The sequence below is a fragment of the Protopterus annectens genome, chromosome 1.part1 (genome assembly GCF_019279795.1).
Source record: "Protopterus annectens isolate FY-2018-M chromosome 1.part1, PAN1.0, whole genome shotgun sequence".
Taxonomy (NCBI): Eukaryota; Metazoa; Chordata; order Ceratodontiformes; family Protopteridae; genus Protopterus; species Protopterus annectens.
Window position 1 is genome coordinate 1,690,506,158 of NC_056726.1, and position 26,052 is coordinate 1,690,532,209.

Below are 26,052 nucleotides of genomic sequence, written 5' to 3' on the forward strand. Positions count from 1 at the left end.
GGATGCCCATATCCACCAAGCTGGTAACAGAGACAGTAGAAAATATCCATGGCAACAGACCCTTTTTTATTAATTAAACAATTGGAGTGAGAATATCAATCACTGTCAGGAGTATCCGGTTTGCAACTATTTGGATAATGCTTGTCACTGCAAACTAGTTGTCCTGTGTGCAACTAAGTATTGGAGACATTTTGATTGTGTTATTACAGGGAAAATGTTATTCAAGGTGTTTGAGTCTATACAGAGCACTGCCCAACACTTGAGGGGAAACTAATACGTAGACCCTGAAAATGTAAGGATGAAGTATTTAGGCAGATATTCTGAAGTTGGAAACAAATCAAGCAGTACTTACTGAAAAATAAAGAATTAGCTTGTCAAGAATGATGAAAACGGGAGTCGCGTGAATGGCTACTGCCTGGCTACTACTAATGCTGGTCTCAGCACAGCTTTACTCTGTTGGGATACAATGCTCCTAAGTTTCTTCTCTTACCAGAAGCAAAAAGTTAGCACCAATCCCAATAAGAGAAGCAAACTACAGCCTGTTTGATGATCCACAGTCTTGTCCTAGATGATGCAAGGGTCTGTAGGCTTATAGCCATTTTCTGTTAGATGCCTCGAATAGCAACCAGACCAGTCAGGTGCGTTAAACACAGACATTCACTCTCCGACCAGAAGCAGTCAGGAATCAATACACTGCTCATTCTCTCACCAGGATCAGAATATAAGCACAGATTCCAAGCTGTCAACTATAAAACAGTTATTATGCTTTCTGGTGATCAGCAGTCTCCAGGAAATAATGTCCCTGTACTCCTTCTCTCAACAGGAGAAAATAGAAGCACTAATCCCAAGATGACCACTGAGAGTCAGAATGTGGGCTCTCCAATAACTTGTGGTCTTGCAATAGATGATTAAAGGTAAGATGAAAAAAAAAGGTTTATCCTAAACACTACAGTGTACATGAAGCAGTTAGATATGAAAGTGAGCAACTTGTCTAAAAAGTTAAGTTTTAGTGGAGAGCCACTATTTTTAAAAGAGCAAGATAGATTGAAAGGAGGTGTGCACTTTTGTATTCTGGTACTAAGGAATACAGTAGGATGGCCAATAAGTTTAAATAGTTGAAGGGGAGTGATTTCACAAAATGATAATTTTGTGCTTACTCACAAAAGGCAGTGAAAGGAGAGAGGGAATGAGATATATGGTCAAATTAACATAAGGGGTAGGCAACTAGAAAGACAGTGCTGTTTAAAAACACAACAGTAACAGGATGGGAGGGTGGGAAAAAACTCTGGCTCACAAGAGACAGAGCTGTGGTCTCTTTTCAAGTTTTAATATGCAGTTAAAAGCAGAATACAAGTAAAACACAGTGTAAAGAAAATAAATCACAGTATACAAAAGAGAAAAAGGCAATAAAGTAATACAAAATACAAGAAATAAAAGGCAAACTAACCTTTCCCTCACAGCAAGTTGTGACAGAGCCTGGGTGAGCCTTTCCAGTAAAGCTCTGAAATGTTTTATTTTACCCCTCCAATAGAAGATTTAGTTCTTAGCTCCACCCCCTCAGTTCACAGATGATTAACCTTAACTGATCTGTTCTAACTTATGTTTGACTCCTTAATTAACCTGTTCTAATTTCTGTCTGACTCACAAGAGACACAGCTGTGGTCTCTTTTTAAGTTTTAATATGCAGTTAAAAGTAGAATACAAGTAAAACATAGTGTAAAGAAAACAAATCACAGTAGACAAAATAGAAACTGTCTATACAGACAGACATATGTATACATATCCATTTGTCACTATCTCTCTCTCTCTGACATGCATAGTATAGCTATCGCTACGTAGTGACAAATGGATAAGTATTGATATATATAGCTATATATATATATATATATATATATAAAAATGATACATACACCCCCTAATATATCTACATAACACATATACATATCATACATACATGCAGCTACAGTTACATATACATCCCTGTTATATACAGAAATATGTGTATAGATGTCCAAAATACCCAAATAATGGTGAGTAAATCTCCACTATCACACAGCCATACTGTTGCTCAAAGAATCCAAGCTAAGGGTGCAACAGCACAAATTACACTTACCCACAGGCCCCTGTGCCTACTGAATGTCACCAAGTAGACAGACAGACACAGGTGAGCAGGTGCTGTAATGTATAATGTTGCCAATGCATGAATAGGCAGGGCAACTTGTCACTGGCCACAGGCATGCCTATGTAACTGCAAGCAGCCACATATGGCCATACTGGTAACTGTACACACATAGCTAGGATAATTACAGTTATCCCACTGCTAGGATACTAGACGCAGATAACCGTATGAAGCAATATCACACTAAAGGCCACAGATGCTGGTCAACACAGGTCTAGTTTCTGCAGTGCACAAGTAATGTGGCTGAAATCACACATACAACAAACTTCACATGTGGGCTATACCTCTCAACTCTCCAGATTTTTGCCTCATATTTTTGGCCCATTTTTTTATAAAATTGTAGTTTTCTGGTAAACGGGTACCAAATAATTAAAGATTCAAGTTAGAAAATGATGACTAGACATATTATGTCTATCCCTACACATCAATTCTTGTTTTGTGTCATTGACAAAATAGGTGAGAACTTTAGGGGCGGTCCCTGGTCTTTAAGGTTGGATGAGAAAGAGCTGGCTTGGCAATTAAGGCTCAATGCACATGCACCCCTGGGCCTTAACAACTTTCTTTCCATTAAATGTATTCTTATATTGAAATCTCTTGAAAGATGAATTTTGATTTCTTAAATTATGCACTTATTTTTATAGATATATTGCTGCATTTATTTTAAAAGTTTGCTTTTAGTGAGTAGGTTATGTATTCACTTGGTTTTCTATGACAGACATTTCTTTGAGTTTTGGACTTCATATCCTTCAGAAAATTTGCGCTAATGCAAAACCTGTTATTCTATCAACTTTCTAAGTTTGTAAGAGCAATATTTAAAAATTGTCCCTATTTTTGGGGCTTTGTCCCACTTTTACTTATGGCTTTGGCCAGAGTTCTTGCTCTAAGAGGTTGAGAATTATGCATGTGGCACGTGCAATAAGTACTGTGATCTGTAGTATATAAGACTAAGATAGGTAGGGGTCCTAATTTCACTCCAGCCCACTTGGTGCATGACTGTGTGTGTGTGTGTGTGTGTGTGTGTGTGTGTGTGTGTGTGTGTGTGTGTGTGTGTGTGCGTGTGTGCGTGTGTGTGTGTGTGTGTGTGTGTGTGTGTGTGTGTGTGTATGTGTCTCCCTGCAAATAAATGGACATGCCTTCATGGGCTATTCACCTGCAGTGGTTCTACACTTTTTGGCCCTGTAACTTGCTGCTAGCTTCCACACTGCTCTTTTCTACAAGGCCTGATGATGTCAGGCATCTTAAGACTACTGGCTGACAGTGTAATATCAGATGTAAGCCATGGTGCATGTGATAAGTATTGTGATCTATAATGTATAAGACTAGATAGACAGGGGTCCTAATCTCACTCCAGGCCACTTGGTGCATGTGTATGTATCTATATGGCATAACATAGGTAGGGTTTTGAAGTGTTTTATTTGTAGCAGGTGATGTGACCCCCCCCCCAAAGGACTGACCACAACAAGGCCTGTGTATATCTTCAAGAATTATATGTCCTAAAATAATAGTACTGACAGACATGATGTGTGTTGCATGCACCATGTACTGTGATCTGTAGTATGTACCATTACATAGGTAAGTGTGCACACCTACATACAGCCAACCTGCACTACGTGTGTCCCTTGGTGTACCCTGTGTTCACTGATTAGAAGTGCTGCTAGCCTCAATGTAGCCATGTGTTTGTGTGACCCTGTTAGAACATTTTTACAACATGTTATGTAACCTTCGGATGTATGGATTTGACTATCACTGGTCAGAAAGATGTGAATGCATTCACTGTTGTACAATTGATACGACAGGTTTGGGACATACATCCCAGAGTGGCACTGGTATACTGAATGTGGCAGTCATCACAGCTATTACTGTGTGCAGTGGCACCCTTGCCATGTCACTACACAGGCATATTGTATAACTGTAGCACCCACACAGGTTCCAAGGTACACCAATATACATTGTTGAGAACATGTCCTATGGAATCCATGTCAGGACTGTACACGTGTAATCTGTCTCTGAAATGCTTTGGAGGGGATGTGTATGGCTCCATACAGGGAGGTATCAGTTCCTACTGCATACCTCCTGTGTATCCATGACAGGACTAACACATGTGTCACCTGTGCTACACACAAACATCAGTGTGGAATGCATAGTACATGCTGGTGAGACAGGTATGTATCATAGGCAGTACACCCTACATGAAACAGGCTCCCCATGAATGTTATGCACCCATCTGCTGTGACACACATCATGTGCAGGATACAGACTGGGATGCAGAACACAATAATCATAACAGTTGCCGTGCAAGTGTTGGTACTGGACACAGGATGTATGTAGATGTGTCACATCCATCAAAACCCTGGTGGCACTTATTATGGGGTAGCAGACCATCAGACAGATTAGACATGCAAGCGTATGCAGAATGCTAACATTGTCCTTGATAGCCCATTATACACATATGAACCTACGAAGCCATGCAGTATAGTGCTGTACCTTGCTGACAACATATGTCCGCTGTGCTGATATGCCATCCTGTGCTGCTTTATTTCTGGGGTCTATATCAGAACATCGAAGTATTAAAACTTTGAATGTTCTGATATCGAACACTATTCAGCGAATGCTAAGAATAGCGAAGCTGCAGAACAGTGAATTCTTTCCTCGGGAAAGAATTCGGTTGGCCATTTCTTTGGCTTTGCTATTCTTAGTGCTGTGGTGGAAAGTTACGGGTTGGGTTCAGGTAAGTGTGTGATTGTTTGTACGTTAGGGTTAGGGGTGGATTAAGTGAGTTATGGTTAGGGTGTGGGTTAGGCATGCGTGTGATAGTGACAGACTTTAGGGTTAGGGGCGGTTTAAGAGAGTTAGGGTTAGGGCGCGGGTTAGGTGAGTGTGCGATAGTGACGGACCTTAGGGTTAGGGTTTGGGTGAAGGTAAGTGAGTAGATAGTAGTGTATGTTTAGTTTAGTTTAGTGTTAGATGTAGGAATTTAAGTGTATGTGCGTGGTTGCTGTTTGTTTGATGTGCTTGTGTTGTGTGTATGTGTTTCGGAGCAGCGAATTTTTTCAATGGGAAAAAATTTGCTGTTCTGAATGTTCAATATTTTCATGTTTAGATGTTTTGGGGCCGATGAAATAGCGTTCACTATTTTCATCTTTCGATAACGTGATATAAACGGTTATTTCTGCAGTATATCCATAGGTTATCCCAGCAGACTTTTGTAACAGAAACAGAAACAGGACCATGACACACCTGTCATTGTGTAACTATACAGCCAGTTCAACAACATACAACATAAGGGCCACATAAGGTACACAAATGTATGGGGTATACAAGTGACAAATGCCAAAATACATTATCTCTCGTTAACCACGAGTAGCATGGTGAATCAACACTGCATTACACAAGTACATGTTAAGTAATATAGTCACCCTGTGCATCAAACACATAGCTTCACTTCCCTGCATTGATGTCAAGGATGACAGGGATGTGGCACAGGTATCATTACTTGCACAGGGTATTGTGTGGGGATACAGGTGGACTAGGTGGCCAAAATGGTAGACAGCATGTGTGTTAGTCAGGGGGGGGGAGCATGTAAGATGGACCATGGAGAGGTGCTGTGTATGCCTGTAGCTGACCTGCATTTGACAGTGGTGTGTGAGTGTGTGAATGTACACAGTCAAGCTCACTGCTAGCCCTACATGTGTGTATATTAGGCAGCCATGGACCGTACATGGTAGAGTTGACAGTTCGCCATCTCTGACCCTAAACACGGGAACTGGCTCTGCCAGGAGTTGCACTGGCACCTCAATGTCCAAGGGCAGAAGTGGTGCTAGTACCTGAAGGTAACTGCTGTCTGCTGGGACTGTATCCCCCATTGGGACCACCCAGGACCATAAGCCCATGGCCTGCCATCTCATGGTGTGGACAGCATACTCCCCTCTGTAGCGCTGGATGTATTGCCACTACAGGAGCGTGAGTGTGCACGGCCATGTGGGCTCTCAGCAGATGGTGTTGCTGACCTACATCCATGGGTCTGACGTTCAACTCCAACAACATGTTCCAGCACAGACAATGTGCAGTCCAAGACAGACACTGTCTCAGCCCACTGTCTGTCCACTGCATCAGTCAACTGATCCAGGGTGGCCCCAATGTGGTGGAGGCTGTCACGGATGTCAGACTGTGCAGCACCCACAACCCTAAGCATACGCCTGGTGTTCCATTCAGAATGTGCCTGTGGCACAATGACAGCCCGAAATATGTCCCAGGTGACCCGTAATGTGACACCTGCAACAGGTGGTGGATGGACAGCAGGCCTCCTACAAGCACCCATGTCAATCCACCTGTGTAGGACTTCACCAGCCCTCTGGCTATGGTCAGTGTCTACACTCACTGGAGCCATAGTTGCCACACTTTCCTATTTAAAGTCTCCACCCTCTGACTGTCCAGTATCTGTGGCCTCTGGGGATGGGGTATATGTGGACATACAGACTATGTGCAGTGACAATGGGGGCAGAAGAGTGATGTCTACCTCTGGGACAGATTCAGCCCCCAACACTCCCACCTGTGCCTCAGTGTGGCCACCATCATCATCAGTGTCCGAGGAGACATCAGGTTGTGTAGGGAACAGACTCCAACCTCATGGTCACCTACAATAAGAATGAAAAAAGCATCCAAGACTCATAACAATGAAGACCAACAACTGGATTAGTTTTTAAACAACTTCCTTCTCCACCTTTGTCTGCAAAGCACTACCTTGGAACACAATTCAAATTCAACTCAGGACCTTCATAACCATCGCTTGACATAAAGCAAGTAAAACATGACCAGCAATATTTACCCTTTACTTACTCAGTATGATACTATAATTGAAAAAACAACACATAAAACCCAGTACCACTCTCTTCACAATTTTATGGAAATACACATTTCACTGCTTAATGTATTTGCCTTCAACCTGTTGTATTTTACAAGGCATTATAGATTCTTTGCCTCATTTAATCCAGGAGCCCTATCTGCTCTTACCTATAACTGCCAAAGTGTATCTGTTTTTTGAACTACACTCCTGTGACTAACCCCCCCCCTCTCAAAATCTTATGTACCTCTTCCAGACTGGAATTTAAAAACATCCTATGCTGTCTACTCACATAATTACCTGTACATAGGGCATTATTCTGTCCCTTAACCATATTAGACTATAATTGTTCCTTAACAAAACAAGTGTCATACTTACCAGGGGGAGGACTTAGCCTTGGGCAATAACCGATGGATCTATGAAAAGTTGAGGGCAGGGTAATGTCAGTACCACTGCATGTTGCAGCACAACAAGGCAATACATCCATATATCTCATATTTACAGTAGACACTGTGTTACTTGTTATATTGGTCCCAATCTGCATATGAGTATATACTTGAGGTTACACCCCCCTCAAAGAACAAAGACCTGACCCCCACATAAATGTATCTACAGCCTGACACTCTGACTGCTACAGAAATACAATGCTGATCACAGTAAGCTTACCTACATGCTCCTTAGCTGTGGAAACTGTGGCTCCCACCTCCATGATGGATGCCTGGGAGCTGTTGCGCGTGCCTAGGTACACCAGGGATTCCTCAATGGCTGAGAGTTGTTGTTCTGCTGCAGGCCCTCCACCAGTGACAGCATGATGCCTGGCTATATCTGCTGCCCATCAACGTGCAGCATTGATCATATCAGTTGCCCAGTGGTGAACCTGCTCATATGTCCTGTCCTGCTGGCCCATGGCATTAACATCATTGACAAGGTCTGACCACAGTGCAGCCCACTGTTCCCTATTATGTCCCCCCCCCCCGGATAACAGGATGTCATGATGCTGCCTTTTTCCTTACAAGAGTATCTCATTCCCTGCATCTGAGAAGGGTGGGTGTCATCTGTTGTACATTATTCCTGAAATACAACACAAGGGGAACGCATTACACGATCAAATACATGGATATCCACTATGTATAGATACCACAAGGGCAAACTGGCCAGCACTATCCAATGCTTGCTCACACATGTCATAACCCACAGTGTGACAACATGCTACATGTGTGGATACAACCAAGTTAGCACCATTACAGAGGTATTCCCTGTGTGTCATGACAGCTTCTGCTGTATGATCATATACCCAATACTCCAGTCCACTGTAGTTAGTCCCCTAAGGCCAACCACACAATAATATGTCATAAAAGCACTGCTAGACAAATAGTAGTGCACTATAACAATCACTGTATATGGACAGTGCAACAACACTAGTGTGCCACACTGACAACAGACAATGCCACCCTGACGTATCGTACGTCCCCTGTAGGTGTAAGTCAGCAGGGTATCACAGACATGTCATTACTACAGGTCTATGACCGGCTTACTGCTGTAATCCCTATTCCCTGTATCTCTGTCCTCCCATCTGAATCCTTTTATACACAAAAAACAGTTACATACCTACTAGAGTGCAGTACTCTTCTGTTGAACTGTGTGTCTGGTAAAGTTTTACAAAGGTGTACTCTGTAATTGTACTGAGTAAGGTTTCATACAGAATGGTTCCACATAACCAGCTGCCTGCCTTTTAAACATAGGTTCATTAGTTCATAGATTAGTACTAAGCTAACTGCCCTTGTGAGCCATTTTAAGCCTAGCCAATTATCTCTTGTGAGACTCAAACCCTGCACCTTGTGTTTGTAAGGCAAACACCTTAACCATTAGGCCACCTCTTCCCCCTTGCTCCCTATCAGCAGGTGATTACCGCTAAACCAGTCTGTGATTCTGAAATGCTAATTGCAGCCAAAATAGCTGAATTGTACTATCATTCGCCAATGATAATCAAGCACTGTGCAATATATAAGGCCTTCATGTAGACCTGGGCCCCTTTCTTAGCTGTTGAGATGGACACTACTAGGCTGAGGAGACTACATCATCACAAAGGGTAGGTCTGTAACAGAAACCTTTACATAGAGCTGTGCGTACCAGATGCTGCAGCTGCTGCTGCAGGTAATAGAGATAGGCTGAACAATTTAGAGGATGACAAGCTGTAGGTGTATCTGTGTGTGTCAGCTGTGTCAGCTGTGTCAGGCCTGTTGTAGAGGCAATGCCGGCTGAGGGTACCCTTTACACTGCAATTAAAGCATGTGTTTAAGGTACGGATGTTAGGCAACTGTGTCAATAACAGAGTACAAGGTGACATATATTACTACTATATGGATATGTGATGTGTGTCCCTACCTGCAGGCCTGTGACTTCATGCACTGAAAAGTAGTTATTTAATTTGCAATCCTTTGTGTGGATAAAGAGTGTATTAGTAATCCATTAATTGCTGTCTTCACAATAATGTAATTGAAATGCAGCAAAACACTGAATTTGAACCCAGGACTGTGTGTGGCAAAATGTACTGTCTGCAAGTCATTTAACAAACTGAGCAGCTGAGTCACTGCTACAGCAGGTGTGCTTGCAAGATATATGTGCACACATACAGGCTCTGACAAACATTTTCTACATCCATCAGTATGTGCACGGCTTTATATGGATGTATTTCTTCACCAGATTCCCAGTTGAACATGTACTTTGCCATGAATGCCTTAGCAGGTGACTTTCTACATATTGCTGAGAAAATGGCACATTTACCTTCTATCACAGGCATCAGTTACATCCATTATCATGTGTTTGGCTGTCTAGTAGTTTACTATGGCACCAGAATACAAGGTACACTCCCATTTTTTTCATTACTGTTAATTCCAGTTTGCGTGTCGTGGGTTGGTGCGCAGCTCTGCTGAAACATACCTAATGGCTGTAACTGGCAATTACTATGTTTTGTTTAAACCACCTGTTTTAACAAAAAGTTGTGTGGCGTGGCGGGTTAATGCCGTGTGCTGCAGCAGTGATGAGCTTGGGTTCAAAACATGACATAGGTGTTTATTTTGTACATGTGACTTACAATGTTAAAAACACATATACTCATTATAGCTCTATTTAGCTGAGGTAAGTGAAAAATATAAAGAAAAGAAAAAAGGGAAAATAGGTGGTGAAATGGAGGCAAGCCGGGGGGGGGGGCATATTGAAAGGCAGGGAAGGATGTGCAGGAAGGGTGTAGGAAAGAACCAGAGCTATCTATTTCTTATAAAGCAACAACTGTGCACTTTGACAGATTTGTACATGAATTTGTATTCTCAAATCCCAGACAGAGGGAGGTGAGGACAACATAACTGTGTTGTCAAGCCAATTGGACAGAATTACATGTGTCTAGTGGACACGTATACAAAATGGAGAGCTATGTATGGGACGATATTTTTTTTTTGGACAGGTGCCCATTTTTTTTAAGGTGAGAGTGGAATGTTGGGGAAGGGACATAGGTAAGTGTGGGGGGGTAAGATGAGTAGGTGAGGATGCATTTTCAAACAGACAAAACAGAGACGACAGCAGACAGGAGCAGTCTGTGACACATGAGGAGGGTGAACACCTTTGACGGGGAGGGTGTTGTGGAATCTGAGTCCCATGTTACTCCAAATGGCAGCAGTGTGACTCACATCCCCACCCATTGGACCATCGGCTCTGCTCCTTCACTGCCCTGAGAGTGACTGTGCTGGAGGCTGGGCACCAGGCCGAGTCTGTTCCACTAGGTCTGCCAGCATGGCCTCAATCCAGTGCAGGCATTGGTCATAGCCACTGTGGACTATCCTGCACACCAGGACTGGTAGCTTATCACAGATAACCACTCTTCCTCTGCCACTGCTCCCATTGTGGAACTGGACCCTATCCCCTGGGGCAGTACTACCCACCACTGCAGGTAGTGTTGCAGGAGCAGCATAGTGAAAACCACCGGTCTAGGTCCCAGATGTGCTGAGACCTGGTACCATGACCGGTTGAGGCAAGGAAGGGGGATCAGCCAGAACCGGCCTACCTTGACGTACTGTGGGGAATGAGGTAAAGCAATATGTTGTGGTTAGTAGCAACCAAACCATTGCTAGTATTAACAGAATGGAACATCATATTTATTAATCCAAATACATATTGATATATATTATGTGCAGCACAACATAATGTAACATAAAGCTCAGTATGGTAATAGCATGCCAGTGTGAAGTAAACTATATGGCCAACAAAACAGTTAGTTTAACAAAATATGTTAATATTGAATCATAATGAAACATAGCAATAATCAACCACATTTTTCAAAATATAGGTAGTTTAACAAAAAATTATAATATTAATTCATAACAAAACATAACACTCATCAAAAACATTTATCAAAATATAGTTTAACAAAATATGTTACCATTAAATCATAATAAAACATAAAATCAACCACATTTTCTAAAATATGGTTAGTTTAACAAAATATATTAATATTAAATCATAATATATTAAAATAATGAATAAATTAAGATAAGGGGTGGGGAGAGAGAGAGAGAGAGACAGAAAAACATTCCATTACTGACATTGCAGATAATATCCCTGACAACACTGGTCATACATACTTCTACAGGTGTGTACTGACAGTTGTGATTACAGTGGATACAATTCCCTATATCTGTTGTAGCATGTACAGACCTCTCAAGCTGATAGCATGAGACAATAAGGGCCAAGAACTAACAAATGCAGGTACAGAACTACTCAGAATGGTTTCACCTAATGTGGACTTATATACCTACCAGGGTGCTCTGTAAATGGCTTTGATAATATGTTGCATTCCAGGTAATAATTTACTTGATAAACATGTGATAGGTGCATTAGTCAGTTCTAATTACATTACAAGAAATTGTGACATTTGGGAGGTATGTTTGTGTACAGTAATTAAACTAGACAGCCGGCATGGCTTAGTTGGCAGGCATGGGAGTAGAACCCACTAGCTGTGACTGCAGGGAACATCTGCAAATAATTTAATAATTGACTGCATCAGCATAGTACATACATGCAAGAGATACAGCCATACTGGGATTACACAGTTTTATTTCTGAATCAACAATGCTGATGTATACATTCTTGCTATTGTGTGTAACATTTTGTGAGATCTAAACACAATATCTGCACATAATATGGGCTAACTCACCCATCACATGGTTGTGTTCTTGGGAAGAGATAAATTGTGAGCATTACATGACTGATACAGAAAACGTAGTGCTACATAGCACTGGATTCAAACCCAGGACTGTATGTGGCAAAATGTACAGTGTACAAGGAATTTAAAAGACTGAGCTAATGACACACTGCTTGCTACTGGCTGACTGGTACTTTCCTGGAGACTACCTGGAAACATACTATGAATTGTGAAATACAAGTTACAGGACTTTCCTTCAGCATTCTAGTACGGTTGCAGTGTTTTACTAGACTGCAGTGCCAGTAGAACACACATGCATGGTACACAACCATATTGCATATAATACTACAGCTTTATTTCACTTTCAACAATACAGGTGAGCACATATTATTGTTATTTGTTTCCAGTATCTGCCATACACACAATATCTGGCCATGGAGTGGGCTACCTCACCCATATACTTTTATTACCATGATGTCTGTGGAAGACAGAGCATTATGTGACTGGTACTGGCCTAGAGAAAGCCTTGAACAGTACTATGAATTAAGCAATACAGTTTGCAGCCATTAGATTTGCATTCCACAGCTATTACAGTGTTTTATACTTGACTGAAGCAACCTTACCTTACAGATTCAATGCATACATCCCTACTGCAATGGTTATGATAAGGCAATTCTGATGCACACCATTTTCCTTGCTGTTATAGGTATTGTTTCTTGTTATTATTGAACTACAGTTGTTATTATTCATTTATTGTCCTGCAGCTCTAATTCCAAATTTATTTCACTACAGCTCTAATTCCAATTTTCTTGCACTACAGACTTTATTTTATATACGTTATTGCAGTTAATGCTTTACTCTTTTTTTCTTATTGCACTAGAGTTGGAATAATACATCCATACTCACCACACTCACGGCACAACCTGGCCAGGTTCCCAGCATAAGATGACATTGAGAGCGCTCTCAGCTGCAGCTGTTGGGAGAGAAACACACCATTATACATACCAGTTTTGCAGACATTCATATTACATATTAGTAAAACAGAGGAAAAAATACTTACATACTTGTTGGGCATTCCCTGCCCTGGCTTCTTGGACCCAGGTGTCCAAGGGTCCCCTCTTTCATCTTTTCAGGTCATCATGGTGGTGATGACACTGCTCACCTGTGCGGGGGATACCAGTAACATTGGTATGTTCTCTGGTTAGCTGGTCTCAGGCCTCCACCTTACACTCTGAGCCCTGGAAACCACCCTGCAGCATCCTATCCTCATGATTTTTGACAACGAGCCCAACCATGACCCTGGACTCCTGAATGCCCTACCACTATGCCTGAAAGTGCACACCTTCTCCAACACCATCCGCCATCTCGACAGATGATTGAACTCCAATGGATTCTGCAGAATTGATGCCTAGTGCACTTTATATAGGCTGTTTTCCTGCCTTATACATAAATGAGCAACATTCAAAATAAATATGTGTTGCTTAGCAGCGCGCAAACCAGATAAGCAGAGCTGAGCATCATGCAAACATGAACAATCATGGTTTAAACAAAGCTGAGCACCATGAAAACATTGGCAGCCATTGCCATATTTATGCAGTGCTTAGCAGGTTTGAGCATAGTTGCACAGAGAGCAGCAGAGCCATATTTTAAAATTTTGTCCATAACGTGCAACAAAAATACAGACTTCTGACTTCCATGTATTCGAATACTGGACCTACTACACATACAGTCGTAACTCAACCCATTAAGCTATGTGGATATTAAGGAATCCAGTATACCCTCACATATACCATTGAGCTACCTGTTAGCAGTGCTGAGCACTGTGGTGCACTGCGCAAACATGCATTTAAAAAAAAACAGACAACACTGTTTCAATAGCCATGTTTCTTGGCTTTTCCTCGGTAGTGTGCCTTTATTAATGTGTACGGCATGCTGCTGAGGGGGACCGTGGCCATGTACATCGATACATTCCATTTAGGCTCTACATGGTGCCTACTCAGAGTTTATTAAATCATGGAGTGTGTTTTTTCCTCTGAATTTCTTGTGTTTATGAAACTTTACTTGAATTATCTTGACATTCTTATTTTAAGGTCAGGCATGGTTGAGCAGTTGACTGATTTTGTTAACTGTGTCAACAACACTACCACATTTTCTTATTTATTTTTTTATGACATTTGTTTGTTTTTTTTTTCAAGTTAATTATTTGGACATTATGTTATGTGATTCCTCTTATGCTGTGCTGTGCTGATGATGCCATAAGAAGGCAGAAATATGCATGTCCACAGCTAGAGGGGTTTGGCTTTATTGGTCTGAAATTGTTTATAAATAGACTTAAAAGTAAAAGAAAAAGTCATGAACATTCAGAATTGTCATTTAGCTGAAACACCTGATATCCTTAAAGGGTAATTTCCATATATAAGGGCTGCCAGGAGTCACTGATGAGAACCTCAGCTCCACAAAAAAGTTTTTATTTTTCACTCTAAGCACAGATAAACACCCACAATACACATACGTTTCTGTCCTTCAACAGACTTCTTCAGACAGAAATGGTATATTCAATGCTGTCCGTCCACATTCCTCACACGTTGCCTCTGTGCAGATATATACAGGCAAAAGCTGAAAACATGCACACACAGCTCTACCATCTAACATAACTACAGATATCATAACTCAATTTACTAGTGATAAAGAACAAAAACCAAAACTTAGAAAAACAAAAAAATGAATAAAAAAATGTCACCAAGCACCAGTTTATTCCAAATGTTGAGCGCTTTCGTACGAGGAATGTTGACGGACAGCATTGAATATACCATTTCTGTCTGCAGAAGTCTGTTGAAAGACAAAAACGTATGTGTACTGTAGGCGTTTATCTGTGTTTGGAGTGAAAAATACAAACTTTTTGTGGAGCCGAGTTTCTCATCAGTGACTCCTGGCAGCCCTTATTTTTGTGGTTTTGGTCGTATTTCAAGGGCTGTGTCTTCTTAACTTCTCGGATTTCTTTAATTTCCATATATCCCATGTTGCCTCTGATACAAACGGTTTAAGGTATCACACAGTGGAAAGTCTAGCTTTTCTAGATTTTTCTTTTTGTTTTTTTAGTATGTATGATTTATACTGCTGTGTTGGTGCTGTGATAGCATTGTCGCCTCACAGTAAAACGTTGTCCTGTTCGATTCTCAGCTAGAGCGTCTTCTGTGTGTAGACATGCGTGAATGGGCATACCTTCGTTGAAGGTTGTGCGTCAGAGCTGGCAACTCAGCAAGTAAAAATCTACTGCCAATCATTAGCGAACCAGATTTCCGCTGTGGCTACCCCTAACCGGGAAACGCCGAAAGACACAACATATGGAAATAATTCAAGACATTGTAGAAATGGTAGCAACAGTTGATGATGGAGTCTGAAGCTTGCACAATCCAACACAAGCACATAATGTTCACACCTAGCATAAAGCAATCTTTGTAGATATTTGCTGCAAATTTAAGAATACAATATATCTGACTTGTTCACAGCAGATGTATGCACTGTATGAATATATAGTGTGGATCCTGCTATGTGCACAACTGTCAACAGTTGCTGAAGATATCCAGATGTGTAGGCCTCAGGTACATGGAACCAATGCCGGTGACAGCAACTGTAACTGATACTTTTAGTACACCTTAAGCTGATGAAGTACCACTTTTTGATGTAGCAGACAACTGGTACATATACCTCTGTAATTCAGTTTTGTCCATTATGCTATAAATGGAAAAACGTGATAGCAGTGAGAGCATGCAGCATCCCCATGTAATAGGCTTGCTAAAATACTCCATGAGACTCACAGCTGCAGCTCACATGCTGCAAGTTTAATTTTCAGGGACTTCCATGGTCTAGCACTACATGCCAAATGGCTGGCTATGCAACAACCATACCTGGCATGCAAGAATTAGTCAACAAAATTAATCAAGGATCAATTGTTTTAGCTGTAACTGCAAAATCCTATCTGGTCAAAAAACATACCTAGAACAGATCACAGGATAGCTTGGTAAGCATCGTGAGACTGTTGTTTGTGTGAAACCTCTGTGTGTTTTATTGAGGAGTTTCTCCTTTCTCTGCTGCTGTGTAACCTAGGAGTTACAACGTATAAGTCCAATGGCCTTGTCCCCACATCAGGGCAAGTGCAGGGACTTTCCCCTCTTTAAAATGTTTAGTTGACTGTCTGTAGATGGGATGTAGATGAGGTGCATTCTCAATCTTCTGTGAGTGAGAAATATTTTTATGAAAGATTTTACACACACAGACACACACACACACACACACACACACACACACACACACACACACACACACACACACACAGAGACACAGACACACACAGCTTTGTAGTGTGATTACAGACCTACCTCTGCCACTGGTAGCAATGGGTGTTCACTGTGTGTGTGTGTGTGTGTGTGTGTGTGTGTGTGTGTGTGTGTGTGTGTGTGTTTGAGAAACAAAGCAGTTTTTACCTTATTTTTCTACAATCATAATTTCTGAAAGTGGCATTTTAATTATCTTAGATATCATAGGATTATATGGCAGTATTCTTCATGATGACACACTAGAAGCCATTCAGTTGTGGACAGTTAAGTATTCAATTTAAATTTACTCACTTACTGCTGATATATTGTTTATTGTTTAGACTGGATTGTATGAGACTTTTTATGTCTGTATTTACCTCAATTATCACTGTTATATTATTGTTTGTATTACCATGTTGATGTTAATCTAATTGCGGAGCATTTCTCTCCAGGCCTCCACTGTAAATAAACCTGTGTCCAGTCGGACTATCCCGGTAAACAAATGTAAAATAAAAATAAAAATAAATACAATTTAAAATAAAAGTTTTTGAAATGTATATAGAATGTTGTGAATTCATTTCTAAACATAATTTATTTTAGCCTTGTCCTATGGTATTGAGGTGAGAAGCCTAGACTATGACCCAGGTAACTCATGTTGGACTAATAGCATGTGTTTTGGGGGGATTGTGTGGAGAAGGATAGGCTTAACCGACTGTTGCCAGCTAAGCCATATTGGAAGAAGGGGATTGCAATAGTGACACTTACTGAAGAATGGGTGATCAGTTATAGAAGAGGAGAGCCAGATCTTGCTGGTACAGGGGTGACTGCAGCACTAAGGAAGATAACCACGTGTTAAAGCACACATGTCTCTCCCTTACCAAGCAGCCATGGTAAAGTCTAAAAACATGTATGTGGAGGGTTGAAGCTGAGAAGGGGTTGGCTATGGAGGCACCATCTGACACACTTGATCGCTCAGTTTTATATTACAAGATCGAAGCTTTACTTAATGGAATAAGTAAAGCTCGAACTTGTAATATCAAACCGTAAATTGTTGAACGGACGATTTAACCCAGGGAAACACTTCCCTTGGCCGTTATGTGGAGTATGCCCATTTCTTCAATTTGGAGCAATCTCAGAGTTGGTATATTTAGGTACAGAGGTGTGGGATGTAAAGTTTTTTTTTTTTTTTTGTTTTGGCCAAGGGAAGTGTTTCTCTTGGTTGAATCGGCTGTTCGACAATTTTAGCTGTTGATATTACAAGATCAAGCTTTAGTTATTCTAAACTAAAGCTTCAATGTTGTAATACAGACACAATCACTCATGACTATCATCTTCCATATTGGCTAGTGACACTTTATAGTCAGGAAAGCTTAAGGGATAGTGGTACTGCCTGTTCTACAGTTCCTTGGCTCTTACACCTAGAAGGAAGGAAGGAATAAGTCAATGGAGGTCAGAAAGGAGAGAAACATTTCGAACCCCACAGTGGGTGTAAAAATCTTAATTTATTTTATTTTCAGGTCATTATTACTTAACAGTGTGTATGGAGCTACCATCGGGAATGCCATATTCCTCTGCATACCTCTCAACTTTCCTTGATGTTGCATAACATCCTTAATTTTTTCTCATATTTTGCTTTGTCCCTCATACAATATTGATTTTCTCACAATTCACTAATAATTACAGTAAGTCAATAATGCCAGACATTAGAGTTTCACACATCTTATTGTTCAGACAGTGTATATTGATGAAAAATCTGTTCTATTAACTTTTTAATAATTGTTTCTGATTTTGGACCTCTGCCCCCTGTTATTTTTGCCTTTTTTCCAGAATTATTTTTGTAAAGAGGTTGAAAGGTATGGTCCTTCTTATACAAGTGCCAATCTTGTTTTTAAATAACAGCATAATTGTGTTACATTATTGAAATGCATATCTCAAGTAAATAATTGTTATCGTTTTATTGATGATATCTTTATGATTTAACTAGGGTGGGGCAAGCAACAGAAATTGATTGTGTTTATAGAAAGAATGAGGGATGGTTATGCTTCACTACAGCATCAAACATAAAACTGAATTTTTAGATGTGTGTGATATTACATGAAATGGGGAAAGAATGAATTGCCTTTATATAGAAATGCAGCCTATAATAACTGGATACCTTTTACAAGAATGCATCCAGGCTATTGTAAAAACAACCTCCTAAAGGTCAGCTGTTGTGAATGCAAAGAACACTTTTGATTTTTAAGTACATGCCGGTGGAACAGAGGAAGTGAAGGGTTTTATTCACAGACATTTTCCTCAAAGTTTACTTTTTAAAGTTGTCAGTGATGTTGCAAATTAAGCTTCTGCAGGGAAGGTCATACTTGTTTATTCATTTCATTGTTTGTGAATTTGATTTTACCCCCACAATGCAGAGGTGGTTTAGGAATATTAATTTTATTCCCCATGTTTTCATCTAAAAGTAGACAAGCAAAATCTGTTATCACAGAAAACTGCCCACTGTTATTGAATAACAAAGGTATGGCAGAATAGTTGACAACAAACCCAGCTTTACATAAAGGCACATACCTTGAAACACAATTTCTGCACCTATTAGTCAGGTTTGGATTTAAGAAAAAGCATTATAAAGTACTTTGATTGCAGCACTTATAAATATATGTTCAATGATGGTACTGTTTTTCACTCTGATGCAGAGATGAAGTATTTTAATTGTTAATATAGTGACTGCATAGCTAATGGGTTTACTTATGTTGGCATGTGCTTTTGCAAAGACTATCATATACGTAAAACAGAAAAATCTATGCACCTGCATATTACTGGATGTTGAAGAGTAATTAAAGAGAAGGACATTTCTAATGTTCTGGGTAAGCATGTGAGAGAAGCTGCTCATAATGGCATTTGTTTATTCTTCAAGTTATTGACAAAGCAGAATTATTAGGCAATTACAGTGATATGCTTTTACTGGAAGAATTTAGATTGCAATGTCAATGCAATGTAAATGTTGGCAAAGGCTTAAATTACACATTTTCTTTAAAACCACCCAGAAGCTGCATGGACCTGCTAGAAAGATGGAGTTCACAATCCATCACCAGAGAATTAACTACTTTTGATTTTATATTAGGGGTATAAAGGTAGCTGTGGTCGTGGTGCTGTGGTAGCGTTGTCGCCTCACAGTAAGACGTCCTGTTTGATTCTCAGCTAAAGCGTCTTCTGTGTGGAGACTTGCGTGAATGGGCATACCTTCGTTGAAGGTTGTGCGTCAGAGCTGGCAACTCGGCATGTAAAAATCTACTGCCAATCATTAGCGGACCGGAGTTCCGCTGTGGCAACCCCTAACCAGGAAAAGCCGAAAGACACAACATTAGGGGTATAAAGGTATTTGGGGCTATCTATGCCCTGTTCAGATGAAGAATATATTTGTGGAAGCTCATTTTGTACATTTAAATACATTTGCGTTAGACTGTGCTTGAAATTATTAAGTACTATGTAATACCTCACTTTTAAATAAAGTAGAAACTATAAACTTTCCCAGATAAAGCTTGAACATTTGTGTGCTGTTCAGGCCTCGGGCTGCAGTCTCACAACCTGATTTGCTGTTGAAATAATGCTAATAAGAATAATATGTGCAAGAGGGATTGTCATTACGTCTACGTGGCAGATAACAAAATGTTGTCTTAGGATATAATTGGCACCTGCCGCATCCTAAGTCCACATTCTACCAGTGGAGACCAAAACTATAATCAATGGTTTCCAATGATGTCATTCATTTCAGTCTAAGCACAGTCTCTGTTAGTGCTGCTTTACAACAGTACCTGTAATTTCCCAAAATACTTCATGGACAGATACACACATAAACATTCCAGAGGGTTAATAATGTCTTTTCAGTGTGAATACCCTTTAGTGCTTTTATGACATGCTGATATCGGCAAAACAGACTGACACACCAAAGTTACAATTACGGGTTGCATTTAAAATAAATAGCTGTATTATTAACCTACGGTAGCTATAGCTAACTAGTCTTTCTCAGAGAAGGCAGATCCATCCATCCATCCATCCATCCATCCATCCATCAGTCCATCCATCCATCCACAATCCATTTTTCCCATGCTTGCTCATGGGTTTGGGGTGTCACTTCAACAGTGACAATTATCCAGATTACATCACTAGGTGGCTAGCCCTGCCTCGGTAGTTCTTTCACACCACATACTCACATGCATACTCACATCTGTGGCCAATATAGAGTGCCCAATCCAACTACTGCCTTTAAAATGTTGGAGGAAACCAAAGCACCAGGAGGAATCCTACATGAACAAAAGGGGTACATAAAGAGTCTGTATGGAAGGCACTCCAGCCAAGAACTGAACTGGAGAACCTCTTGCTGTGAGGCAATAATACTACCCATTGCACCACTGTGGTGCCCTCTGAGAAGGCAGATGACAGCAGTCTCTTCCTCGTCGGATTCGCTGTTCAAGCAGCTTTTATGCCCTTTGTGCGCCCAGCTGTATACTGATCCAGTCGAGTTACCTTGCCAACACTTTTTCTGCAGAGGCTGCATAACCATGCACTGGCAAGAGTTTGGTAGTTGCGTCTGCCCTCACTGCAGTACTGTGTTTGAAGGGGACAACTTCCGAACCAACAAGTTGCTGAACAATATCACAGAGTATCTGCAGCAGAGGCAATTGATGGCAACGGAGATGCATTCTTACCCTCTGTGTACAGAACACCAGAAGAAGCTGGAGCGTTTTTGTATCACCGACACTGAAGTAATTTGCCTGGATTGTCGGGATTCCAGGAAGCATCTTCACCATGAGGTGCTCAATGCCCAAGAAGCAGCAGGAGAATTTAAGGAGCAGCTAAAGAAATCCCTGAAGAATCTGTCCCACAAGAGAGACCAGCAGAACTCGATTATAGAAAACTTTGAAGCTCAGCTCAATGCGATTCCAGAGAAGACCAAGGCAGTGGAAGAGCAAATCAAGAAGAGCTTTGGCAAGTTGCATGCCTTCCTGTATGAAGAAGAGAATGCCCTGCTACGGAAACTTCATGAAGATGAGGAGCAACTAAGACAGATCCTGGAGCAGCGCATCCAGATTATCAAGAATGACCTACAGTTGCTGACCACTGGAGTAGATGAAATAGAAAAGAGCATTGAAGAGGGAGATGAAATCTCTTTTCTGATGAAACTGAAAAAAATGCAGGAAAGGACCAATATCCCAAGTAAAGATGTGGACCTGTCCCCTGTGGCATTAAGTGATGACCAGTATGCTGGGCCACTGCAGTACTGGATCTGGAGGAAGATGCTTAATATTCTCGAATTAACTCCAGAACCAGTTAAATTAAACCCTGAGACTGCCTGCCCCTTCTTGATCCTTGATGGACAGACAAGAGTGCGTTGTGGTGACAAGAAACGATCAGTGCCTGACCTTCCTGAGAGGTTTGACCCTGCTGCATGTGTTCTGGGCAACACTGGATTTGACTCTGGAAGATACTATTGGGAAGTGGATGTTGGTATAAAGACTGAGTGGGGGTTGGGTGTGGCAAAGGATTCTGTGACTTGAAAGGGGGAAGTAAAACTATCACCTTCCAATGGGTTCTGGGCCATTGTTCGAGACGGAGAGGTGTATGGGGCCTATACTGTGCCTCCTACCCCTCTTAAGCTGACCAAGCAGCCTAGGAGGATTGGAGTATACCTTGATTGTGAGAAAGGGTTGCTGTCATTCTATGACCCTTATGAGTTCTGCTGTATCTACACCTACAAAGACACCTTTGTGGAAAAGGTGTACCCTTTCTTCTTTACTGGTGTGAAGATGGGCAAGGGGCTACCATTGCAGATAGTGACACCTAGGCTGTGACACCAGGGATTGCAGAGCAAATAAGTACCATCATCAAAGAAGCAGTAGGCACTCTTTGTTACCTATAGGGGTGGGAGGTTGGCATAATGGTTAAGGTGTTTGCCTTATAAACCAATGGTGCAGGGTTTGATTCTCAAATGGGGTAATTGGCTAGGCTTGGAATGGCGCAAGAGGGCAGTTAGCCTAGTACTAATCTATGAATCTATGAAAAGTTAGTCATGGCCAATTGGGAAAATAGGTTCCTGAAGTTACACCCTGGTTACAACAAGGTAGAATTATACCACAGATACATAGATGATTTGCTTTTTTTGTGGTCAGGGGAACATTCTGAATTCGTAGAATTTGTATCTGACCTTAATGACACTACAGATTTTTTATTTTTCAAAATAGGTGGTTTTGGTGAACAAATTAATTTCTTGGATTTGACACTTAACATAGATAATGTTACAAGAAAATTTAAGAGTATAATCTATAGGAAGTCATGGTTTGCAAATCAGTATTTGCACAGGGATAGTTTGCACCCAACGCACATGAAAAAAGGTGTCATCAAGGGTCAAATGATCAGACTAAGTAGGCTTACTTCTGATGAACATATTTTTTGGAATGAGCTTACATTTCTTAGAGAATTATTTCTCCAAAGGGGTTATGACCAAAGGTGGTTAGAGGGAATAGAAAAAGAGGTTTCACTCTTAAGAAAAGGTGCTGCTCAGCCCATTTTGTCTTCTGACGACATAATAGTGGAAGCTCCAATATGTTTACATCACAGTAATAAAAGAAAGAATCAAGAATTCAACATAGCATTTCCTCTGCCAATAGTAAATGAAATTTGGTGTATAAAGGAAATTATTGAGAAGAACTGGAGAATTATTTTAGGTAACAAGGAATTAAGTATATCTTTGGGTCATTTACCAAAGTTTACATACAAAAAGGTGACAAATATTAGACAGAAATTAGAAACTTCTCAGAAGTCAGAAACTTATAAAGATAGATCAGTTAGTAACAAAAAAGGTACTTTTGCATGTAAGGACTGTAAACAATGTAGGTTCATGTGTAATTCGTCCTTTATCACTATAGAACATTTGGGACAAACATTCTGGGCAAATAAATATTTTAATTGCCATAGTGAAAATGTAGTCTACATGGCTACTTATTCCACATGCAAAAAGTACTATATAGGTAAAACAAAAAGAGTTTTAAAACGTAGAATTTATGAGCATGTTCTAGCTATAAAGAAAAAAGATAAAAACAATTCTTTAGCTAGATATGCTCTTTCCTGCACGGATTTTAAGAAATTTGAATTTTTTGTTTTAGATTATGTAGAGAAAAAAATGTTTGGTGGTGACATTGACAACACATTAGAACAGAAGGAAGCATTTTGGCAGCTCCTTTTTGGGGCTGATATATATCCAGGGCTTAATGAAGTCATTAATATAAAATGTTTTTTAAAATATAGATAAATATAAGGTATGTAATAACATACCGATATATTGTATTTATTTATACATGTAGTATTTATATGTATGTATATACATTTTTATAGATATATTAATTATTTTATATAGTATTATTACTTTAAATTTATTTGATTGTGCAGATTATGACATCATTTCCTGTAATGAATCATTTAAAAGATGGGTAGGTGGTTATTATTATTTTTTCTGAAGAAGTTCACATCATTAAAAGTGGATGAAAGCGCTAGCTTATTGTGCCTCAGTGTGTCTCTTGGTTGGATCCTGGTTTTTTCCATGACAGCAGTTATATTTCACTAATTCTGTGTTATTACCCTTATACTAATAAATAATCAGCAAGCCACACGCTTTTGTTATTCATTACTAAAAATACTTTATTTGAAAAAAATGTACAAAGAACACCAAAACATTAAATATACAGAAGGCATACACCACTACAGAGGGAAATTTAAATTTATTTTACATTTGTTAACTGTGAAACTCCAACTTGGAATGAAGCCAGCTTTCAGCAGAGGCCTGGGGTGAAATGCTCCAGACGCATGTCTTTGAACATGGGAGGAAGCCAGAGCATCTGGAGGAAACCCACATGAATGCAGGGAGGACATGCAGACTCCACACAGAAGGCACTCCAACCAAGAACCAAACCAGGAAACCTCTTGCTGTGAGGTGATAACACTACACTGCAATTATAATATATGTATATATATATATATATATATATATATATATATATATATATATATATATATATTGCATACTAACTAGCTGGTCCTAAGTATTTTCTGACTAAAATCATATTGAAAATCTAATTTACTCTGCTTTGTAACTTCATTCATCAGAAGGAAAATACAAATGTATAACACTGTAACATCACAATCAATAGTAAACAAATTCCCACTATTAGTAAAAGTTAAGGAAAGACTTCTTTTAAGCATCAGCCCAAATGTCAAACAGGTGGGAGATACTTCTGGTTTGACCAGAGGTAGATAAAAATCAGACAGCAACTGAATGTGCCAAAAAACAAAAGAAAGAATATAAGGTGAAGGACCAGATGAAAAGGCAAGAAATGTGGAAAAATCATAAATATTGTGGCAAGTATAGAAAACTTCTGGAAGAACCTCACATTGATCAGGAACGAACACATGAATGGTTAAGGAGAGGTGAATTCAAGCCAAGAGATGAAAGGTTAATAGTGGCAGCCTAAGACAGTGGTCTACGTACATGCTGGTTTACAAAGTCCATTGAACATGTAGGAGAAACAGATAAATGTAGGTTTTGTAAAACCGAAATGGAAACAGTCGCACACTTTATTGCTGTTTGTGACATACTAATGGCAGAGGGCCTGTACACTGAAAGGCACAATAATGTGGCAAGACTGTTGCACTGGGGATTGTGCAAACATTATGATTTTGAAGTGGCTGAGAAGCACTGGAAACATGAGCCACAAAGCTTCTTAGAAAATGATAAAGTCTACATCACATGGGATCATCCATTGCCAACAATTCAAAATATAGATGCTAGAAAACCAGATATAAAAGTCCAAGAAAAGAAGACAAGAGCAGCATTGATCATTGAAATTTCCACAACCAGTGACTACAGCATCCTGTGTACAGAGAGACACAAGGTTATAAAATATCAGGATCTGCAAGCAGAAATGAGAGCAATGTGGAAGAAGGATACCCAGATAGTTGCAATTGTAGTAAGAGCAATGGGTCTTATTAAAAAGAGTCTACCATCATATTTATATATGCTACCAATACACATAACTCCATACGAATTACAGAAGGAATCGTTACTGGGCACATCGCGGGTGCTGCGAAGAGCACTTTTGGCTGACATCAAAGAGTGGAACAATACTAATTTCATGAACTTTAACTGTAATTTGACTTAGGAATGGGGTCCATTCCGTCATGGTATTAGAAACCCAAAAGATTTGGAGAAATTAAAAAAGTGGAGGATACATATTTCTGTTCAAATGCTAAAACGAGCACTCATTTTTCAAGAGGTATTGCATTATTTGCTGAAAAGTCAAAGGAGTGTTCTGTAACAAATTATCACTGGCAGTTGTTTTCACAGCACTGATTGTTATGGTGATCTTCCCTCTATGAATTTATCAGAGGAGACTAGATTCTCCCACCTCCTGCTATACCAGCATTTTGAATCTAAACATTCTGTCTCTGCAAGTTTACTTAACCATTTAGGAAATTT

The 26,052-nt window shown here is 40.1% G+C and overlaps 1 protein-coding gene across 1 annotated transcript; it reads left to right on the forward strand.

Moving 5' to 3' along the window:
- The first annotated feature begins 21,049 nt into the window (after positions 1-21,049).
- On the forward strand, positions 21,050-22,096 carry LOC122814016 (nuclear factor 7, brain-like). The gene has a single exon (XM_044086600.1). The coding sequence runs from the start codon at positions 21,086-21,088 to the stop codon at positions 22,079-22,081; it is 996 nt and encodes a 331-aa protein (XP_043942535.1). The 5' UTR covers positions 21,050-21,085; the 3' UTR covers positions 22,082-22,096.
- Positions 22,097-26,052: the final 3,956 nt, after the last annotated feature.